The sequence below is a fragment of the Mastigoproctus giganteus genome, chromosome 6, assembly GCF_048544385.1.
Source record: "Mastigoproctus giganteus isolate SK-2022 chromosome 6, ASM4854438v1, whole genome shotgun sequence".
Lineage (NCBI taxonomy): Eukaryota > Metazoa > Arthropoda > Arachnida > Uropygi > Thelyphonidae > Mastigoproctus > Mastigoproctus giganteus.
The window spans coordinates 169,828,955-169,849,336 of record NC_143580.1 but is presented as its reverse complement, the minus strand read 5'-3'; the positions used below and the strand labels follow the sequence as shown (position 1 = coordinate 169,849,336).

General features: G+C 37.6%; 1 protein-coding gene across 4 annotated transcripts in view; it reads right to left on the bottom strand.

The window, feature by feature from the left end:
• Ehbp1 (Eps15 homology domain containing protein-binding protein 1) overlaps nt 1–20,382 on the bottom strand; it is a 524,539-nt gene that overhangs the window by 320,604 nt on the left and 183,553 nt on the right. For all 4 annotated transcript variants that reach the window (XM_090376583.1, XM_090376585.1, XM_090376584.1 and 1 more), the window contains exon 10: nt 14,118–14,207. In XM_090376583.1, coding sequence (XP_090232709.1) covers nt 14,118–14,207 — 90 coding nt within the window. The remainder of the gene's footprint in view (nt 1–14,117; nt 14,208–20,382) is intronic.

Genomic DNA, 20,382 nt, shown 5'->3' with positions numbered 1-20,382 from the left:
AATTTGTGCAGCAGTCTTCCATGTGCAACAGTATCAAAAGCCTTTCTAAGATCAAAGTATATAATATCAGAGTTTTCCCCTGCATCCAGTTATTTTGTGACTGCATCATAGTATCCAATCAAATTGGTCAGGCAAGAATTCCCCTTAACAAAACCATGCTGTGTCTGAGCTATAACTGAAGTCTTGTCTAGATGATCCTGCAGTGCTTCTTTAACCAGTGCTTCCATTAATTTTCCAGGAACAGAAGTTAAACTATCAGGTCTATAATTACTTGTGTTGCCCTTTGATCCTCCTTTGTGATTTGGGATCACATTTGCACATCTCCAGTCCATGGGTACTTCCCCTGAGTCCAAGGAAGCTCTCATAATTATGGCTAAGGGTTTGCTTACTTCCTTTGCTGCTTCCTTTAATATAACTGGATAGATCCCATCCACCTCAGGTGCCTTTCTTGTATTTATCTTCAATAATTTCTCCTCCACTTTACTCTCAGTTATTACAAGATTCTCTAGCTTACTGCCAGAGCTGAATACACCTCTGACATTCCCCTCGCTGAATAACTCCTCATGTGTGAATGTTGCTACCTCTCAGCCCATCTGTTCAACTTTACTAGATCCTGTTGCAGCAGTGTACTGTCATTAGTGTCCTTAATAACCTTGCCAACCTTCGTATCATCTGCAAACTTGGACATTAAGCTTGATATACTATAATCAATATCATTTATAAATACAGAAAACAACAATGACCCGACACTGAACCCTGAGGAACTGCACTAATAACATTAGTCCATGATGAGCAGTGCCCATTGATTACCACTCTCTGTCTTCTCCCACTCAACCATTCCTTTATCCATAGCAGCAATTTACCTCCAATGACACACTGCTCTTATTTGTGCAGCAGTCTTCCATGTGCAACAGTATCAAAAGCTTTTATAAGATCTAAATATATGATATCAAAGTTATTCCCTGCATCCAATTCCTTTGTGACCACATCATAGTATCCAATCAAATTGGTCAGACAAGACTTTCCCTTAACAAAACCATGCTGTATCCGAGCTATAACAGAAATCTTGTCTAGATGATTGCTTGTTTAACCAGTGCCTCCATTAATTTTCCTGGAACAGAAGTTAAACTAACAGGTCTATAATTACTTGTGTTGCCCTTTGATCCTCCTCTGTGAATCAGGGTCACATTTGCACATCTCCAGTCCATGGGTACCTCCCCTGAGTCCAAGGAAGCTCTCATAATTATGGCTAAGGGTTTGCTTACTTCCCTTGCTGCCTTTTTTAATATAACTGGATAGATCCCACCACCCCGGGTGCCTTTTTTATGTTTATCTTCAACAATTTCTCCTCCACTTTCCTCTCAGTTATTACAAAATCATCTAGCTCACTGCCAGAGTTTAATTCACCTTTGGCATTCCCCTCCCTGAATAACTCCTCAGATATGAATGTAGATGCAAAATACTCATTTAGCTTGTTAGCCACATGAGCAGGATCATCAACAGTTCAACCATCAATATCCAGTTGACCAATCTGATTCATCCCTTTCCTTCTAGAGTTTACATAGGTAAAGAACTCTTTGCTGTTTTCCTTTGCATCCTTTGCCAAAGATTTCTCATAATCTGTCTTTGCCTGCTTAATCTCCTTTGTGACTTGGTTACAGACCAGCTTATATCTATCATAGGCTTCCATGTCACCCATTAATTTATATGTATCCCATGCATTTTTCTTCTCTGCCACAAGTCTCATTAGTTCATGTGACATCCATTTAGGCCTAAACTTTGAACAATATTTCTTAGTTGGTATCAAAAGTCTAGTAGCTCCCAAGATAAATTATTTGAATGCCTGCCATTTTGAATTTGCTGTTGGTCCTACCGCATAGAATTTAAATACTGTCTCAGACCACCGTAGCTCCCAAGATAAATTCTTTGAATGCCTCCCATTTTGAATTCGCAGTTGATCCTACCGTATAGAATTTAAATACTGTCTCAGACCACCGTAGTCGCCTTTACGAAAGCAAAAACCCTTCCCTGTACCCCTGATGGTAGTTACCTCTTTGAGTAAATCCCACTTCAGCACACTGTGATCACTGCCACCTAGTGGTTCATTTATCTGCAGATTCTTAATGCATGAAGAATCACTGCTGATAATCAAATCAAGAGTATTACTCCCTCTAGTTGCCTCCCGAACATGCTGATGTAGAAAACAATCATCCAATAAATCCACAAAAGTCCTGCTAGTGTGTGAGTAACCAGCCCCCAAATTCCAGTCAATATCTGGGAAATTAAAATCTCCCATTATAAGACACTCTGATTTACTGGCCCACTCTATTTCCCTGTACAGTTCCTTATTATACTCATCAGAGTCATTAGGCCTATAGCACACTCCTACTCTCAATTTTGATCTCCCAATGTTTATGTCACACCAAACTGACTCCACACTGCACTGTCCAGCGATGTCGACTGGCTTCACTTCCTTGGTTTTTATGTGTTTCTTAACTAATAACATAACTCCTCCTCCCTTCCTATCCTTCCTGTACACATTGTACTCCCCAAATTCCAGTTCTGCATTCCTTATATCTGTGTGACACTACATCTCTGATATCCCAACAATATTTGATGTTTTGAGCAACACCTCAAATTCATCAAATTTATTTACCAAACTTTTAGCATTGGTGTATAAGCAAGTATACATGCACCTGTTCCTATTCTTAGGTACCCTAACACAACCCATGTGTTTACTTGTACCACAATGACTCCCAGCAGTCTTTGAAATACCCTGCATCTTGTTTTCCAGGCTGCTGCTCATTCCAATAGTAGCAATGCGAGAATCACTTTCACCTCTGCCAGTGGCTACTGTTAATCTATCAGTCCTTGTATCCCCCCCCAAGCTAGCAGTTTTCCGACCCACCTAACACTGCCTCGATAGCATCAGCAAATATTTTTGCACCCTTTCTATTTAAGTGTATCCCATCCCTGTAGAAGCAGTCTCTCCTGTTAACAAGTACAGACCAGGCTGAAAAAAAAAATGTGTGAAATGGAAAGGGCTTTTCTGTTTTTTTTTTTTTTTTGGTTGATATTATATAAGCTTGCTTTCTTGCATCAAATGCCTCTACTAATGCTAAATATTGGCTGAATAAAATTCTTGGCAAGAATACAAAAGCTGTTGCTCTGGCCAAAATAACTATTCTTATTGTTGCTCACATGAAAAAAATATTGTCTGCCTTTTATGTTTTATATTTTTTATAGTTAAGTTGTAAGAGTGATTAGTATTAGTAATGAGCATATGGTGCAAAGAAGTCTAAGGCCTATGCTGCATCCGCCATAAAAACAAAAAAAAAAGGGGGGGAGGGGGGTAAAATAATAATAATAAAATAATTAATAAATAATAATTATTAATTATTAATTATTATTTAACTATGCATTTCCCTCCTCCAGTAGGTAACTATCCAGCTGACCTTTGAAATTCCCCAAACTGTCAGCCTCAACCCCCATATAGATAAATTATTCCAGTAATTTGTAACTAGCTGGCTAAAATAAAACTTCTGCAATTCAATCTAAACTTCTTCCCCAACAACTTGAATTTATGGCCACTAGTTCTAGAATTGTTTATAACTATGATAATTTCATCCTCATTCATTTTACTTTTGCTGCTCAGAGCTTTAAACACCTCAATCAAGTTACCTCTAGAGTGCCTACTTTTCAAGCTGTACAACCAACATATTTGAAGTCTTTCCTCATATGGATGCCCTTTTGCCAATATCACCAGGCAAGTTACCAATCTTTGGACCCTTTCAAGAAGATTCATGTCTTTTTTTTTTAGGTGCAATCTCCATACTTGAACACAGTATTCCAAATGTGGTCTAACAATAGCCTTATATAATGGGCTTATGATGCCCTTATCTCTACTACCAAATATTTGATAAACCATCAATAGGACACCATGGGCCTTCCTTGCAACCTGTCTACAATGCTAGGAGAACTTCATGGCTCACAGTATCATAACTCCCAAGGCCCTTTCTTCCACTACCAACTTTAGTTCAATCCCACCAAGTGCATAAGTTATTTTGGGGTTGCTCTTCCCCAGGTGTAAGACCTTGCACTTTGCTGACTTAAACCATAGCTGCCACTTTTCTGACTACCCTTGAAGTCTATCTAGGTCACTCTGAAGAAGCTCTGCTTGGCAGTGATTATTAACTAGTCTTTATATCATCTGCAAATTTAGACATCACACCTTCTATCCCTTTACTGATGTCATTTAAGAAAATCAAAAACAACAGTGGTATTTAATACTGATCCTTGGGGAACCCCACTTCTCTCTGAGGAATAACCATTTATCACAACCCTCTGCCCCCTTCCCTGAAACCACTGCTATCCATCTAAGTATTTTCCCTGTGATTACAATCTGTCTCAGCTTATAAAGTAGCTACTCATGTGGAACAGTCAAATGCTTTGCTGAAATCCAAACAAACAATGTCAAAATTATTCCCTAAGTTTAGCTCATGAATGATCCTGTCAAAATAGATAACCAGATTTGTTAAACATGATTTTCCCTTTATAAAACCATGCTTTGTATCCTTCAGAATTCCATTTCAATCTAAATGATCCTGAATTGTACTCTTGATCATTGCCTCCATGATTTTCCCTACTACTGAAGTTAGACTGACCAGTCGGTAATTTTCCACTACACTCTTAGAACCACCTTTATGAATTGGCAACACACTGGCACTATTCCAGTACAGTGGAATCTCTTCTGAGTCTAATGGTGCTCTCATAATTAGCCTTAATGGTTCAATGCACTCACTTGCCACCTCCCTTAAAATTATAGGGTATATGCCATCATCCCTAGGAGCCTTACTTGCCTGTAGGCTTGAAAGTTTTTTTATTAAATAATCATTAATTACATATTTTTCTACTTCACTCCCATAATTTCTTCATTTATATAAAGGGTTTCTCTTCTGTAAATATCAATGCGAAGTAACTGCTGAGTTCATCTGCAACATTAGCTGAGATATCTAATACTACCACATTCACTATATAAAGGTACAATCTGATTTGTCCTTCTCTTATTTGCATTTACATATATGAAGAATTCCTTATCCCCACTCTGTGCTCTCTTTGCCAGTTATTTCTAATAATCTGCTTTTGCTAGCCTAACCTTTTCTGTGGCACTATTACAGATCAATTTGTAGCTGTATAGGGTTTAGTACTTTTTATTGTTTTGTAACTTTTCCATGCCATTTTTTTCTGCTCAAGCAATCTAGCAACTTCATTATTCATCTAACTTGGAATCCTCCTCATGGAGTATTTCTTTAATGGTATATACACATTCAAGGCTTCTGTGATTAATGCTTTAAAGGTATACCATAATTCAATTGTATTCACTCTCTGTGAGATATCTACCCAGTTAGTAGAGGCCATGTAACACCTTAAGCTGTCGTAATTTTCTTTTCTGAAATTATAACTCTTTCTTTTGCCTTTAACTACTGCTACCACTCTCATCATCGTTGGCCATAGAACTCTGTGATCACTTCTTTCTACTGGTTCCTGTACTGTCAGCCCTATTATGTCATCTGATTCATGGGTGATGATCAGGTCTAGAATATTCTTTTCCCTAGTACTTTCTCTGCCATGTTGATACAAATAACAATCATCTAGTTGATTTAAAAATTTTGTTTCCATGTCAAGTTTCCTTCCCATTTGCTCAAATCAATTAGACAAATTAAAATCACCCTTAATAAGATATTCACACTTACTTGCCCATTCCATTTGCATGTAGAGGCTCTCATCATAATCTTCACAATCACCTGGCCTGTAAATTACTCCTACCCTCATTATACTTTTGCTTCCAATTATTTCATACTATACAAATTCTATACTAGCATACAAAATGTCTGAATCTGGGAAAGCTTTCATGGCACTCAGGTTGCTTTTGATAAAAAGCATGACCCCACCATCTTCTATCTGCCCTATTCTTCCAAAATACATTATACATATTACCATACTAAAACTCATCATCATTCCCCCATCTCCAGGTAGCACCACATTTCTGTAAGCCCTATTATGCCAACATTACTTGTCGTAACCAGTTCGAATTCACTCATTTTATTGACAACACTCTGACATTACTGTATAAACAATGAAGACTTGGTGTTCCTGTATAGTTAACTACCCTGACACACTCTTTGAAGTTATTTAAGCTTGCTTCCCTGGCATTAGCTACCCACTCATTTGAAACGTTTTTGCCCTCAGAACATCTTGCTAATATGATCTGTAAATGCAAGCATTACTTTGACCAATATCATTAAATAACCTTAAATAAACGTATATCTATATTACCCTTGTCCCACCAAAACTAGCAGGTTCCCTGAACCTTTAAGATATCCTCAATGATACTAGCAAAAACTCTTGTGCCACCTTTTTTTTTTTTTTTTTTAATGTATCCCATCTCTGCAAAAAAGATTCCTTCTACCTACAAGTGTAGGCCAAGCTGATAAAAATTTCCCCCCAAAAAGTCTTGAGTTAATCCACAAGGCTTTCAGCATATAATCCCTCCTAACATGTCTGGGCAGAACTGCAGACACGAACATTCTGACCTAAAGTGTAGCATTTCTTCAACATGGTCCTATATTTGTCTAACAAACTGTCAGATCGCATGTGCTTAATATCATTATTCCCCACATGAATAATAACATTCCCTTTACCCCCTTAACAATCTGACAATCCATTAGTCATTAAGAGCAATTTGCACTTGGTTATTCTGTTCTGGGGCCCGAATTGTTTGAAGAGATCAAGTGTGCTTTCTGATCTTTTAACAAGATATCAGAAAGCACAACTGCCATGGTGGATGAGAAGCAAGATGAATACTTATAGTTTGAATTCAAAATTGAGTTTTAATTGAATATAACTATTTTTGAATTATTGCAAGCTTTAGTGTAAGCAAAAAAATGAAACTGTTGAATTGGATAGAAACCAAATGCAACATGTTACATTCTTAACTTGAACAACCATATTGCATTTACTGGAGGCATGTGGAACAAAGGATAACCTGTGCAAAAAGATTCAAAACAATAATTCACCCAAGGAAAAGGGAAATATAAATCAAACAAATCATGTCATTTCACATAATTGTAATGCCAAATCACATAAGGCTAAGAATGGCCATGAGAGAGACAGAGAGAGAGAGAGAGAGAGAGAGAGAGAGAGAGAGAGAGAGAGAGAGAGAGAGAGAGAGAGAGAGAGAGAAGTTCCACTGCAGAAGAGGCTATCATCCAGTTGTGAGAGGTGATTAGAGGACCAACTAATGCTGACTGGTACTTTGAGGGATTGCTAGTGCTGAAAAGCTCAACAATGTTAGGTGTGTGTATGTGCATGCGTGCGCGTGCGTGCATGCGCGCGTGTGTGTGCACACTTAGGATTGCCTTGAAATTTTTTTTTATGAAAAATTAACAAGTTGTGTAAAGTCATTAGTAACTGCAAAAGCTTCAAGGTGGATCTTTATGACTAGAAAGAAAAGCCAGCTAAAGTTGTGGACACTAAAATCATCAAGGAAAATTCCCCACTGTTAGGAAACTTAGATTAGAGAGTGTAGAGTTTCAAAGTAAGAATGTCAAAAAGTTCTAAGTGTTTTTACAACTGGGAGAATGATAGAGGTAAGAGATGAATTTTACAGAATGGGGTAAAGAGATTTTAGCCAGAGGAGTTCAAAAAGAAGAGATTAGGAAGTCTCTTTAAAAAAGGAAATCACAGAGCAAATAATTAGGCAACTAAGATGAGCAGTGGTTGAGGAACCAATAATTGAAATCACTTCTGAAAAATGAAGTGAGGCTTGGCAGATTCCAGGTGGTAATGGATCACTGAAATTGGAACTGAGACCACATATACTTGTGAAATGAATTAGGAAGTTTTTCAGAGGTTCAGTTCTTTTTTGTAGGTATGTTTATTATATTAGTTCGATCATTCATGATGCAGAGATAACATCAGTTATCTCTGCATCATGAATGATCAAACTAATATAATTTGATCTGGGGGGAGAAGGCCATGGCATCTGAATTAATTGAATTTATAAATATGAGGTAACACAGACTAATTTTGATTTGGGGGCACTATTTTTTGTGAGAAATAAGACATTACTGAATTTTAGAGGGACTGAAGTAACCAAGCTTTCTTTGCCCCATTGGAGAATTATTTGGAGATACATTTAATGAACTGGTAGTGGATACTAGTAGTGGCAGAGCTGTCTGTGCAAGAAAAGGTTTTCTGAAACTTCGGTGATGATAGCACACTACTCTGGTGCTATCACCACCAGAATTATGGAGGGGATTTCCAGTCAGCAGAAGGTCATTAACACACAAGAGTAAAAGCATGGGAGAAAGAATCAATGAAAGAATGTGCCTCAACAGTGCTTCCCATACACACATCCTTTGACTCCCCCGTCACTAGTCGGCGGAGAAGAGGCAGCATGCTCTGACTCAGTGTTACCAAGAAGTTCAGTCTGGTGGATTATCTAGTGGCTAGCCTGAAAAAAAATCATATTAAAACTGTACTTGTGAAATGTAAGAAATATGGGTTGTAGCTATGATGACCCATCATAACTTCATATTGCATAATACGAGTAGAAGAAATAAAAATCACACAGATCATCCTATTTTGCATTCTTGCAATGCCAAATGAGCTGGGAATGGCTAAGAGGAACTCCACTGGAGAAGAGACTATCACCAAGTTGTGAACTAGAGGATCAAAGGGCGACACAAGTAATTACAGACCTGTTAATTTAACTTCCTCTTCTAGGGAAATTAATGGAGGCACTGGTTAAAGAACACTATAGGACCATCTAGACAAGACATCAGTTACAGCTCGGGCACACCATGGGTTTGTTAAGGGGAAGTGTTGTCTGACCAATTTGATTGGATGCTATGATGTGATCACAAAGGAACTGGATGCAGGGGATAATATTGATATTATATATTTGGATCTTAGTACACTGATGTGCAAAATTTAAGGACCAGTCAGGTTTTCATAGGAGTGGCCTGTAGTTTCTCATAGGAGTGGCCTGGATATGGGAAAAGCATACCAAAGGAACTTATGAGGTACAGAAATGAAGGAAAAAACACCGACACAACAGCAACAATGGAAACAATGGCAGTGTGCTACTGCAACAGGATCTAGATAATTTGGGCAGATGGGCTAAGAAGTAGCAACCGAAGTTTAACCTTGACAAATGCAAAGTACTGCATATGGATAGAAGTAACCCCAGAGAAACGTACCAACTGTGTGGTACTACACTTAAGGTGGTAGAAAATGAAAAAGACCTGGGAGTAATTGTGCAGTCAGATATGAAGTTTTCTGAGCAATGCAGACAGGCTGCCAGGGCAGGTCACGGGGTTTTGTCAATGATATATAGGAATTTTGCTAGCAGGGAGAAGGAGGTGATTGTCCCTCTGTATAAGGCAATAGTCAGGCCACGCCTTGAGTATTGCGTATACAGGTCTGGAGGCCTCATTTTAGGAAGGATGTAGATTTACTTGAGCGTGTACAGAGAAGTGCAACAAGATTGGTGAGGGGAATGAAGGGATCCTCTTACCAAGAGAGGCTTAAGTTCTGCAAATTGCAGTGGCTGGAGACTAGGCACCTGCACGGTGATCTGATTGAGGTATATAAGGCCTTGAATGGGTTGAGCACGCTGAATTCTGATGGGATCCTTCCACTTGTTCAGATTACGAACCTAAGGGGGCATAAATTCAAATTAAGAAAAGACAGATGTAGAATAGATGTGCGGAAATTTGCCTTTAGTCAGCGGGTGGTTAATTGCTGGAACAAACTTCCATCTGTTGTTGTGGAAGTTGACAGGTTAAATAAATTTAAGGAGGAACTGGACAGGCATTTGGAGGGAATGGTGTGATTTTTTTTTTTTTTTTTTTTGGCTGATGCTGCATAAGCTCATACAGTTGCTTTCTTGCATCACATGCCACTACTACTACTACTACTACTACAAAACGGTACAGAGGGACTTTATTCAAAAATGGCAACTAGCACTGGCTGTCATGATACGGATGCATCACTGCCAAAAGAACAAAGGGAAGAGGCGGTCTTCAGTAGGAGATATGGCCACCCCTAATGTCGATGCAGGCTTTGCACCGCCTGTCCATACTTAGAATAACGTTGTTGATAAATTTTTGCGGTAACATCGTCCATTCCTCTGTCAGTGCCATCTTCAGCTGGTGAACATTTTCTGGTGGGTGTGGACGTGCTGCTAGGCGTCTCCCCAGAGTGTCCCATATGTGTTCGATGGGATTTAGATCGGTGGAACAGGCAGGCCAATCCATATGAACAATGCTCTCACTTTCCAAGACCATATCGACAGCTGCAGTGCAATAGGGTGTGGCGTTATCATTCATAAACACAAACTCGAGGCCAATGGCGCCTCTGAACGGGCGCAATGGGGAAGGATTACCTCAGTACAGTAGCGTGCACCGGTTACAGTACCACCTTCCCGTATCTGGAGTTGTTTATGTCCATCCAAGATAATGCCTCCCCAGATGAGAACACCTCGACCGCCATATCGATCCCTTTCAGTGATGTTTGTGGGGGTGATATCATGTGTCAACCTCTTGCCAGATTAGCTAAGGTCCAGAATAGCTGCTGAGTCTGAATCTGCTCTCATCAGCAAAGAGTACCTTAAGTAAAGATTTTGTGGTTGTAACCTTTAGAAATAGTGTCGGTCCTTAAGTTTTGCACACCAGTGTATGTAGAAGTATGCCCTCCAGTGAATTTATCAGTAGTTGGCAATATATGGAATGTGGCCAAGAAGAATTCAGGCACAAAGCTGCTGAAAGAAGTCTTTAAATTTTATTCCATCCCTGACACTATTGGGGGCACGGGGGGGGGGGGGGGGGGGGGGGGGGGAGAAAACTAAATTAAGTTGCCTTGAATTTCAATCAAAGTAAAATCCTGGTCCTCTCCCTACTCAAGCAATTTGATGAGCTTAACTTCCAATACGTCTGCCTTTATATTTTTTTTTGAAACAAATACAAATTCTTTAATTAAAGATATACAGTGCATTCCGGATAATGGAACCACAGGATATTAGGACTAGTCGCTTATTAGGACCAAATGAGCAAGAACTGAATAAAATGCATAAATTAACCCTAATTTACTTTGTGTATTAGAACCAGCGCAATGTTTATTCGGACCAGTAGAACCAGTTCGGATTAGAGGAAATAGAAGGGAGAAAGGGCGGTTTGTAAGTGCTGTTAGTTACGTACACGTACATTGCATACACTAATGGCAGCTTATTCAGTAATGGCCTTGACTATAAAAGTTTCTCATCCGTGGTGTAGCGGTAGAGCTTGTTCCAAATTGTTGAGTTCCGTGTCTCACTAAAGCAACTCTTCAGACCCTGTGAGCAACCTCATTTCTTACACAGACCTACATATTGTAACCTCGTTTAAAAAAGGAATTCCAGTAATTGGATAATAGGTATGTACATTAATGGATAATAGGTAATGTACATTAATCAAGTACATATTGAATACCTGTGATAGTATAAGAATTCATTAATTTTTCCAAAAAAATTCAACTAGACATGTGGCTCATTCAAAAAAAAATTCTTTTTTTGTTTATAAGAAGGATATCAAAAAGAAAATATCTGACACCTGCTGAGAAGATATTGCCTTGATAGACAAGATCAAAAGTCAACCACCTAACAGCAGTCAACGGCAAGTGGCAGAGACACTTAGAGTAGCAAAAACAACAATTGTACATTTAATTAAGCAACAAGATAAACTACGACATGCATGGGCATCATGTGAATGGCAGCAAGGAACTTCATGGAAAAGGAAGCGAGAAGGAAAGGACCCCGACGTAGAAGAAGCACTAAAAGAACGGTTCTCCATTGTAACTGGATGAGGTATACGTATCAGTGGCCCAATGCTGAAAAATAAAGTAGAGTAGTTTGCTAAATAGCTAGAGCACAATGATTTCTAAGCGACAGATAGTTGGTTGTCACAGTGGAAAGCTCAACATGAAATTAAGTTCAAGAAAGGACATGGCGAGAAGAGTAGTGCAGATTTTGTAAGTGCCGACCATTGGAAATCAATGATATCACCCAATTTGCTTCAGCAATTTTCTGCTGATGAGATTTACAATGCCGACGAAACAAGCTTGCTTTATTGTTGTACATTTAATTAAATGTACAACAATAGAGAATGATGAAACAGCACCAGTCGAAACTGGATGGTTCATTGATCTACAAACACGAAATTTTGGTGCATTCAAAAATGGCTATGGATCACATAACTGTGTTGTTGTTGTTATTTGGTTTTTAGGAGCATTAGCAACTAAAGCCATATTGCTCCGGGGATATGCGGTGGTCATTCCCTGACCTTTCCGCATTTGGTGGTCATGGGCTCGAACCCCACTCTAATCAAGAAGCGTGTGCTATGCACTGCTGCTCCTGCCCACCTGGCTATGGCGGCACCCATAACTGTGTTATGCTGTGCAAACATGTTGGGATCTGATAAATGGAAGCTTTTGGTGAGTGGGAAAAGAGCAAAGCCACAATGTTTCAAGGCACTTAGACTGGATAGTTTACCAGTTATCTACTGCTCTAATAAAAATGCTTGGATGACATCTGAAATATTTGAGCAATGGCTAAAGAATTGGAATGTTGAACCACAGTGGAACTCACGAAAAATTCTGTTGCTTCTTGACAACTGAGCTGCACACCCTCACTTTGATTATCTGAACAACATTCAAATGGAATTCTTCCCACCCAACAAAACATTCTTGATACAACCCATGGATATAGGTATCATAAAGAATCCGAAGACAACGTATCGCAGAAAACTGGTTAACTATATACTTGAAGCCATTGAAGAAAACCGCTATACGTCATCATCAACAGCAAAGGAAATTAGTGCAAAGGTGACAATTTTACATGCGATACAATATGTTGCAAACAGCTAGCATGAGATCGATTGCAAGACAATTAAAAACTGTTTTTTTCACGTTGGCTTTCAGCATTCAGACATAGAAAATGATGAAACAGCACCAGTCGAAACTGAAACTGTGCTGTCACTTCAGCAAGTTACAAATGTGGAGGAGTTTTTGTGTGTCAACGAAAATCTACAATTTTATGATGAAAATGATCTTGAAGACATTGTTGATCAAATTCTAGCGAAACAGTGCAAGATATCTAGAGTTGGCTAGTGATGAAGATGACATACCTGACCGAGTGAAATACAAAGATGCAATGAAATGTATTGCTGACTTATGACACTATTTTATGCAGGAAGGAAACAAAAACTACTGTGATTTCGTTCATATGAAGTCAGTTGAGAGCACATAGCAACCAACTTTGGATAAGTTCGTAATTAAATGTAATTGAACCTGTTTTTCATTAATTCTAAGTTTTGTACATTCTTAATCAGTTCCATTGTAGTTTAATAAATGAGATTGTGATTTGAACTTATTTTTTTTTTTTTTTTGCATTCCCTTAAGCTACGGTTAATGGGACCAGCCGCATAATAGGACTACATTTTCCCCGATGTGGTCCCATTATCCGGAATGCACTGTACCTCCAGGAGCATATACATGCTGTAAACAGTACAAATCTTAAATAAGTATACATGAAAAAAACACTATGACTTGCTCAATAAACTCAGAATTAATGGACCAAAGTACCCATATCTGAATGAATCATTATTAAATACTAAAATCATCATGCACATAAAATCACAAATAGCAAGGACATGGTCGACAGGTGACAATATGCAATATTCTCGAATTGGTTTTTACTAAAGAAATATACAATACACGATTTTCCAATAAAGGAACTTATTAACATGATGGCTCATTTGTTTAATGAAATGAGCTCAAAAAAATATTTTTTTTTCACTGGTATGACTGTCTTGTACATGTCACCTGCACGATGCAAAGAGGCTATCAAATAAATGAATATTATTAAAAAAAAACCATGTAATTTTTGTATTACATGTATATATTTTCATTCTATTAGCTTGCTATCATTTTTAGTAGCTCAATATTTGTTGGAAACTATACTTGTTTCATTTAAAGCTTCATTATTTTATGCCATTAAGTAAATGTAACCATTGCCTCACCTCATTAACAGGTCTGTTATTATCCTTTTTCACTTCTTCTAAACGTTGGTGAAGTCGCTCTTTTAACTCCTCCCGTCGAGAAAGTGGTATCTAGGATAGGAAAAATATATAGGATATATTTAGATTTATTTAAAAGTTAGGTTTTGGTCTAACTTGTACAAGTTATTACCTAAGAAGTTCAGATCACGTATTTCGGATACACAGAAACACGACACTGTACTAATCTTTCCAGTCCTGTTTTAGAAGTATATGTTTCTTCTAAAGGATATGGAATGAAAAAGTTAAACATGTCTAGCTGCTTATGAATATTTCTGATTGATTTTTTTTTCCTTATCAAAGATTATGCACACAATATTTACAATTACATTTTTACTTTTGTTATTTCAATAACTCCAATCATCAAACAAAAAATGTAATATGAAAATGGCCTTAGTGAGGGGAAGGTGCTCTTACCAAGAAAGGCTTCAATTCTGCAAATTACAGCACATTGAGACTAGGCACCTGTGATGTGATCAGATTGAGAGTTTAAGGTTTGAATGGATTGAGCAAGTTCAATGCTGATCAAGCTTGCTCAATCAGCACTGAGTGTTCATTCATGCTTTGAACCTATCAGCATTCTGAACCTTTCAGTGTTTTAAGATGGCATTTTCATCCTGTCAGTATTTTGAAGTATAAGTGCTTTTAATGGTCAGCATTTTCATTGTTGGCATTTTTACTTTTGACAATTGACCTATTAGGCCTTTTTAAGACATTTCTCTAGCGTTCAACCCGAACCAGCGATTTCCTAACAGCAATCTCATTAAGCATTTACGTCAAACATATGAATTTAAAAAACATCATTTTTTTTTTTTTTTTTTAAGGTCCTAGCCACTGAAATCCCAGGAAACCAGGTGGCAGGAGCTGCCAGAGCAACTTGTTGTGATACTGGACACACCTGGCTAGCCTCCATGTGGTGAGGTATGGGCAACGTCGGGTCCCTAGTGGGGCCTGGTGGCCAAACAATGGGCACAACACATCACACTGCACAGACACGGCCCACACACTTTCAAGTCTCTGGCTTGACATTGTACTGTCCTCAATACAGCAAACACACGCAGAGATGGGAGAAATCCCAGGTGCCGTCTGACACGAACATACCTTATATTGACAAGTCCATTTGTTTCACATTTAGTATATCCAGGAACCTAAAGACATTCAGAACTCTTTCGATGGCTCAAAAACATCCAAGCACAGTATATGCATATGTTGTGGATTTTGGTGAACGTGAAGTTAACGTTCACCAACATCCTGCTAAAAAGTACCAAAACACTCAACAATGAAATACACACAGACAGACTACCTTCACACAAAAACTAACATTGCAAAGCATCTTGAACAGACACATTTACCCTCCCTTTTTGATCATCCATAGATATAAGCAAAAGAACATATGCCACAACGGCTCACTGGAAAATCAGTGAGATACATGGAGAGAATCCTGAAATTTACTTCAAATAATTCCCACAACATTAAATCAAAGATTACAATAAGAATACCTTGAGTGCTCTTCCTACCTGCCCAGAAGAGGAATTTCAAGAACTCCAAAAGATCAAATTCATCCCAAAATTCAATGATTAACCAAAAATATTCAATGAAAAACCACACCATCCTCCACTTACAAAAGCCTAGGTTTGGAGCACATCTGCATACCTTGTGTTCTAGCATAAGAAACAATATTATTAATAATAAGGGAATAAAAACATACCTTTCCACATCAAAGCAAAAAAGAACTAGTTAGGACCAATCTCCCCTTCAAACCCATCATTACAAGAGGATCAACATATAAAGTAAATTGACAGCCCAATGTCAATATGGTGAGCAGTCTGAGCGACTTTTAAGAGGATCAAAGATCGTGAAGACCAAGGATACATCAAAGAAAATGAGCCAGCAGGGCAGCTGATAGCTAACAATCACAGCTTTAATTTTATAACACAAAAATCCTAGTAACAGTTTCAGTTCACAATAGGAGGGAATATAAAGTCTCACTTTTTTTTCAAATAAATTAACAACAACGTTGGCTAAGTTAAAATAAAACGAGATTGGATATTCATATTCAACTTCCTATTCAAATTCAGATGCATGGTTGATTTCATACAACATTTAGTTTTGGGATAAAAGGCATGAAATTACTGAAAATGGTAGACTTTAAATTCATTCTGACACTATATTGGACAATAAGAACAATTATCTTTATTAATAGCAGTCTTCTTATAAAAAAAATTATTTCCAATTAACTCATTTCCAATGTGAGTTAATGGGAAATGTGTGTGTGTGTGTAATGTTCCGTTCCACGTCTGTCTAATGGCAAACTTTGTTCCATTACACAGATACAGAACCTTAACAAATATTTTACAGCTAAACTTCTTCAAATAAAAAAATTAATTATGCAGACTGAAAGTGTATATTATAATAAAGGAATACTAAAATTTGCACTGCCATTTCTAACAAGCATTTTTAATTTTTAAAATTTGTCTGTGGTGTACAAAGGGCACTAAAGTACCTGCTAGAGGATTTAAAACAGAAGTATTGAAAACAACAATAACACAGATCAACAAAGTTTTGCTAACATGGGTGAAAGTAAGCATTTTTTGTTAATTTGTTTGGTTTGATTTGTATTGGGGTTTAGTGGCGCATGGACTACATGGGTCATAATGTGCCAGTTCATATGTTAATTTGTATGTGCTTATTACAAATATGGCAGTAAAGAGTTTCTATCACATCACATTTTTTACAAAAATGCAAAAACAGTTTTAAAAAAATGTAAAATAGTTACAAAATCAATGAAATCGTCCAACATCGCACTCTGTACCTTTCCTGGTCAAATTTATAGTTACAAAAGAGACATATCTGTGTTATTTAATGGTACACAAATATTAGTTTTATTTTATTTTATATTTATCCTTATTATGTGGCAGCACATTTGGACCCAGGGTCGTGCAGAGCCATTTTAGTACCTGAGGCAAGAATGAAAAATTGCACCCTACTGTTAATGATAGCAACATTGGTAATTATTTAATCTTTCTTTTAGTGCCCCTTTCAGCATTTAACCTGAGGCAAGAGCCTCGTTCGCCAACCTTCGGCATGGCTCTGTTTGGACCCTACTATATTTCTGGCGGCCAGGCGCTTCTGTAAAAGACAACTTGTTTACAAGCTGTCTTTCACCCTTAAATGTACATTTTTTTGGGTTAGTTTCAATTTTTAAGGTCTAGTGGTAGGTTGTGGTGTTTTAAAGTTCCATTTTGGTCTTGCGAAAACTCGTGCAATGGAATGAAAAATGCCGTGTATGTGTTAATTCGCCAGTTTTTGCTATGTTTGTGGACAATTTAGAGTGAAGCTGCAATGTCGATCAATCAATGACAAGGTGAAACAAGCTTATTATTTTTATTTTGGTTGTCACGTGGGTGATCAGGATAAAAGGCGGGCAACCACATAGTGCTGTATAACGTGCTATGTAAATCTGACTGAATGATGAAGGGGAACAATTCTAAAATGCTTTTTGCTGTTCCAATGACTTGGCAAGAACGAACAAGTCACCTCGAAGATCGTTATTTCTGCCCCACAAATACTAAGGGGGTTTCAAGGAAAAATAGAGTTAAAATAAAATACCCCAACTTTCTGTCCACAATAAGACCAGTGCCACACACACACACACACACAGCAGAACTCCCTATTCCTCCACCTAGTTGTGAAGAAATCATTATTCCAGAAGAACAGAAAGAGTCACTAGAGCCAATACCTGTCCCCTCAATGTCTGCTGATCCTTGTTACAATCCTGAAAATGACAAAACCCCACACTTAATTCAGCAAAGTAAGCTTAATGATTTGGTTAGGGATTTAAATCTTTCAAAGCAACAGGCTGAGCTATTAGGATCTAGGTTGCAACAGTGGAATTTGCTGGCAAAAACCACAAGGATTTCTGTGTTCAGAAACCGAAATGAAAAGTTTGCCGGTTATTATCAAATGGAAGTTCTCTTTGTGTCTGCAAAGATGTAAATGGATTGATAGATGAACTAGGGTTTGAACACAATCCTGAAGAATGGAGATTATTCAGTGATTCTTCTAAACTCAGTTTAAAAGCAATTTTGGTACACAATTTTAATATGAGGACACTCTGGTCACGGAAGAGAAGGGTCAGTGGATTTTTGGCTGCTATAAAGGGATAGGTATTTTTGATAATTTTACTGTATTCTTGTTTATTAACATACTACATTTTGTTTTACAAAGATATTAAATAGGTTTAGTAGCACTCATTAGCTTCTTATTTTGAATTTAACTAGTGATTTTTGGAAGTTACGACTCCTGGTGTTGGCGCCAATATTGTTGAACTAGCCACCATATTTTAATTAATACGAAATAGCATAATGTATATATCTCGAACTGACAGTGTAAGGTATAAGGTAAAACTAGATAACGCAATACGAAGCACTGTATTAGGAATCTGTTAGCTTAGTATAGTATTATCAATTAATCAAAAATATTTATTAATCTTATTAAATTTCATTGTAAATTGAACTGAATTTAAATGGAAATCATGACCAAGACTAGAGCTGTGAAGCAAAGATCACAGACTAGTGAGAGTGCTGTGACTCTGGGGAGAAACGAAGGGAGTGATTCTCCAACGCATCGAAGCCTTAAAAAATGTGCGAAATATGATATGTTTGCTGAACTTTCTAAAACAGGCCATGATCTAGCCAAGGAGGATGTCTTTGTGTGTGCTAGATGCCTAGAGTGTCAAGAAAAATTAGGTGCCAACTCAGTGTTCTGATGGGTGTCTATGAGAAGCTAGAAATTAATATGAGGGGCCAAGGTCTGGAGGCCTAATTTTAGAAAGGATGTAGAGTTGCTAGAATGAGTACAAAGAAGGGCAACGAGATTGGTGAGGGGAACAAAGGGATGCTCTTACCAAGAAAGGCTTAAGTTCTGCAAATTGCAGTGCCTAGAGGCTAGGCACCTGCAAGGTGATCTGATTGAGGTGTATAAGGCCTTGAATGGGTTGAGCAAGCTGAATGCTGATGGGATTCTTCCTCTTGCTTAGATTAAGAACCTGAGGGGGCATAGATTCAAATTGAGAAAAGACAGTTGTAGAATAGATGTGTGGAAATTTGCCTTTACCCAGCGGGTATTTGATTGGTGGAACAGACTTCCATCTTTTGTTGTGGAAGTTGATAGCCTAAATAAATTTAAGGCTGAGCTGGACAGGCATTTGGAATGAATGGAGGGGTGAAATGCGAGGTTTTTTTTTAGATGGCTTTGATTAGATTAGATTAGTTAATTAGATAGCTTTGAAAGGATGAAATATTTGAAACTAAACTTAACGCCACTGAATTAGCTGTATGGAAATCCTTCAGAGCCATTGTTAGCAAGTTTTTAGAGAATAAAAAAGTAGAAAACTATAAAGAGTTGATAGAAGAATTGTTGCATAACTATCAAAAGTTAGGATGCCGAATGTCGCTGAAGATATACTTCTTACATTCACACCTGGACTTCTTTCTGGACAACTTGGGATCTGTCAGTGACAAGCAGGGGGAACGATTCCACCAAGATATCCACATTATGGAGCAGAGGTATCAAGGATGATGGGTGACTATTGCTGGTTTCTGATAAGTGAGGACCATTCTGCTCATAAGAGTAAAAAATAACTGTAAGTAGTACGATTTCTTATTTTAGCCTCCACTTTTGTGGGTTAATTGCTTACTTAAATCCAAATAGGTATTTATAAAGTTTAAATATATTATTTTTTATCCACTTGGAATGTTTACTGTCATCATTTCTACTTCAATCAATTAATTTACAAGAAAAGTAGTCAAGTACATTTAGATAAGTAAAAATTCATAAGTTTTGGAAAAAAAGGAGCAAGAAGCTAACACGAAAATTTGACGTGCTAAGAACTTTCTACTGTCATTTTCGTTTTCAGCACATGGTTTAGTCAAAATCAGTTGATTTTGTTCATGTTATCGAAAAAAAAAAAGTTTAATGTAATTCAGTACCCTCTTCCTAACCTCGATATTAACATGCATACTTTTTAACATTTGTTGTAATTCAACAGAAACATAACCAATCAATAACTTTAGTAATTGTTTTCAGTAGGTAGTGGAGTAACTCAAATTAAAATTAAACTATCAGACATAACAAGCTTTTTAAGAGAGAGAGAGCCAGCGAGCTTGCTATTTCAACTGAGGTGGCTAGAGAAACATAACTTAAAACATGCTACAGTTATAGGTAGGAT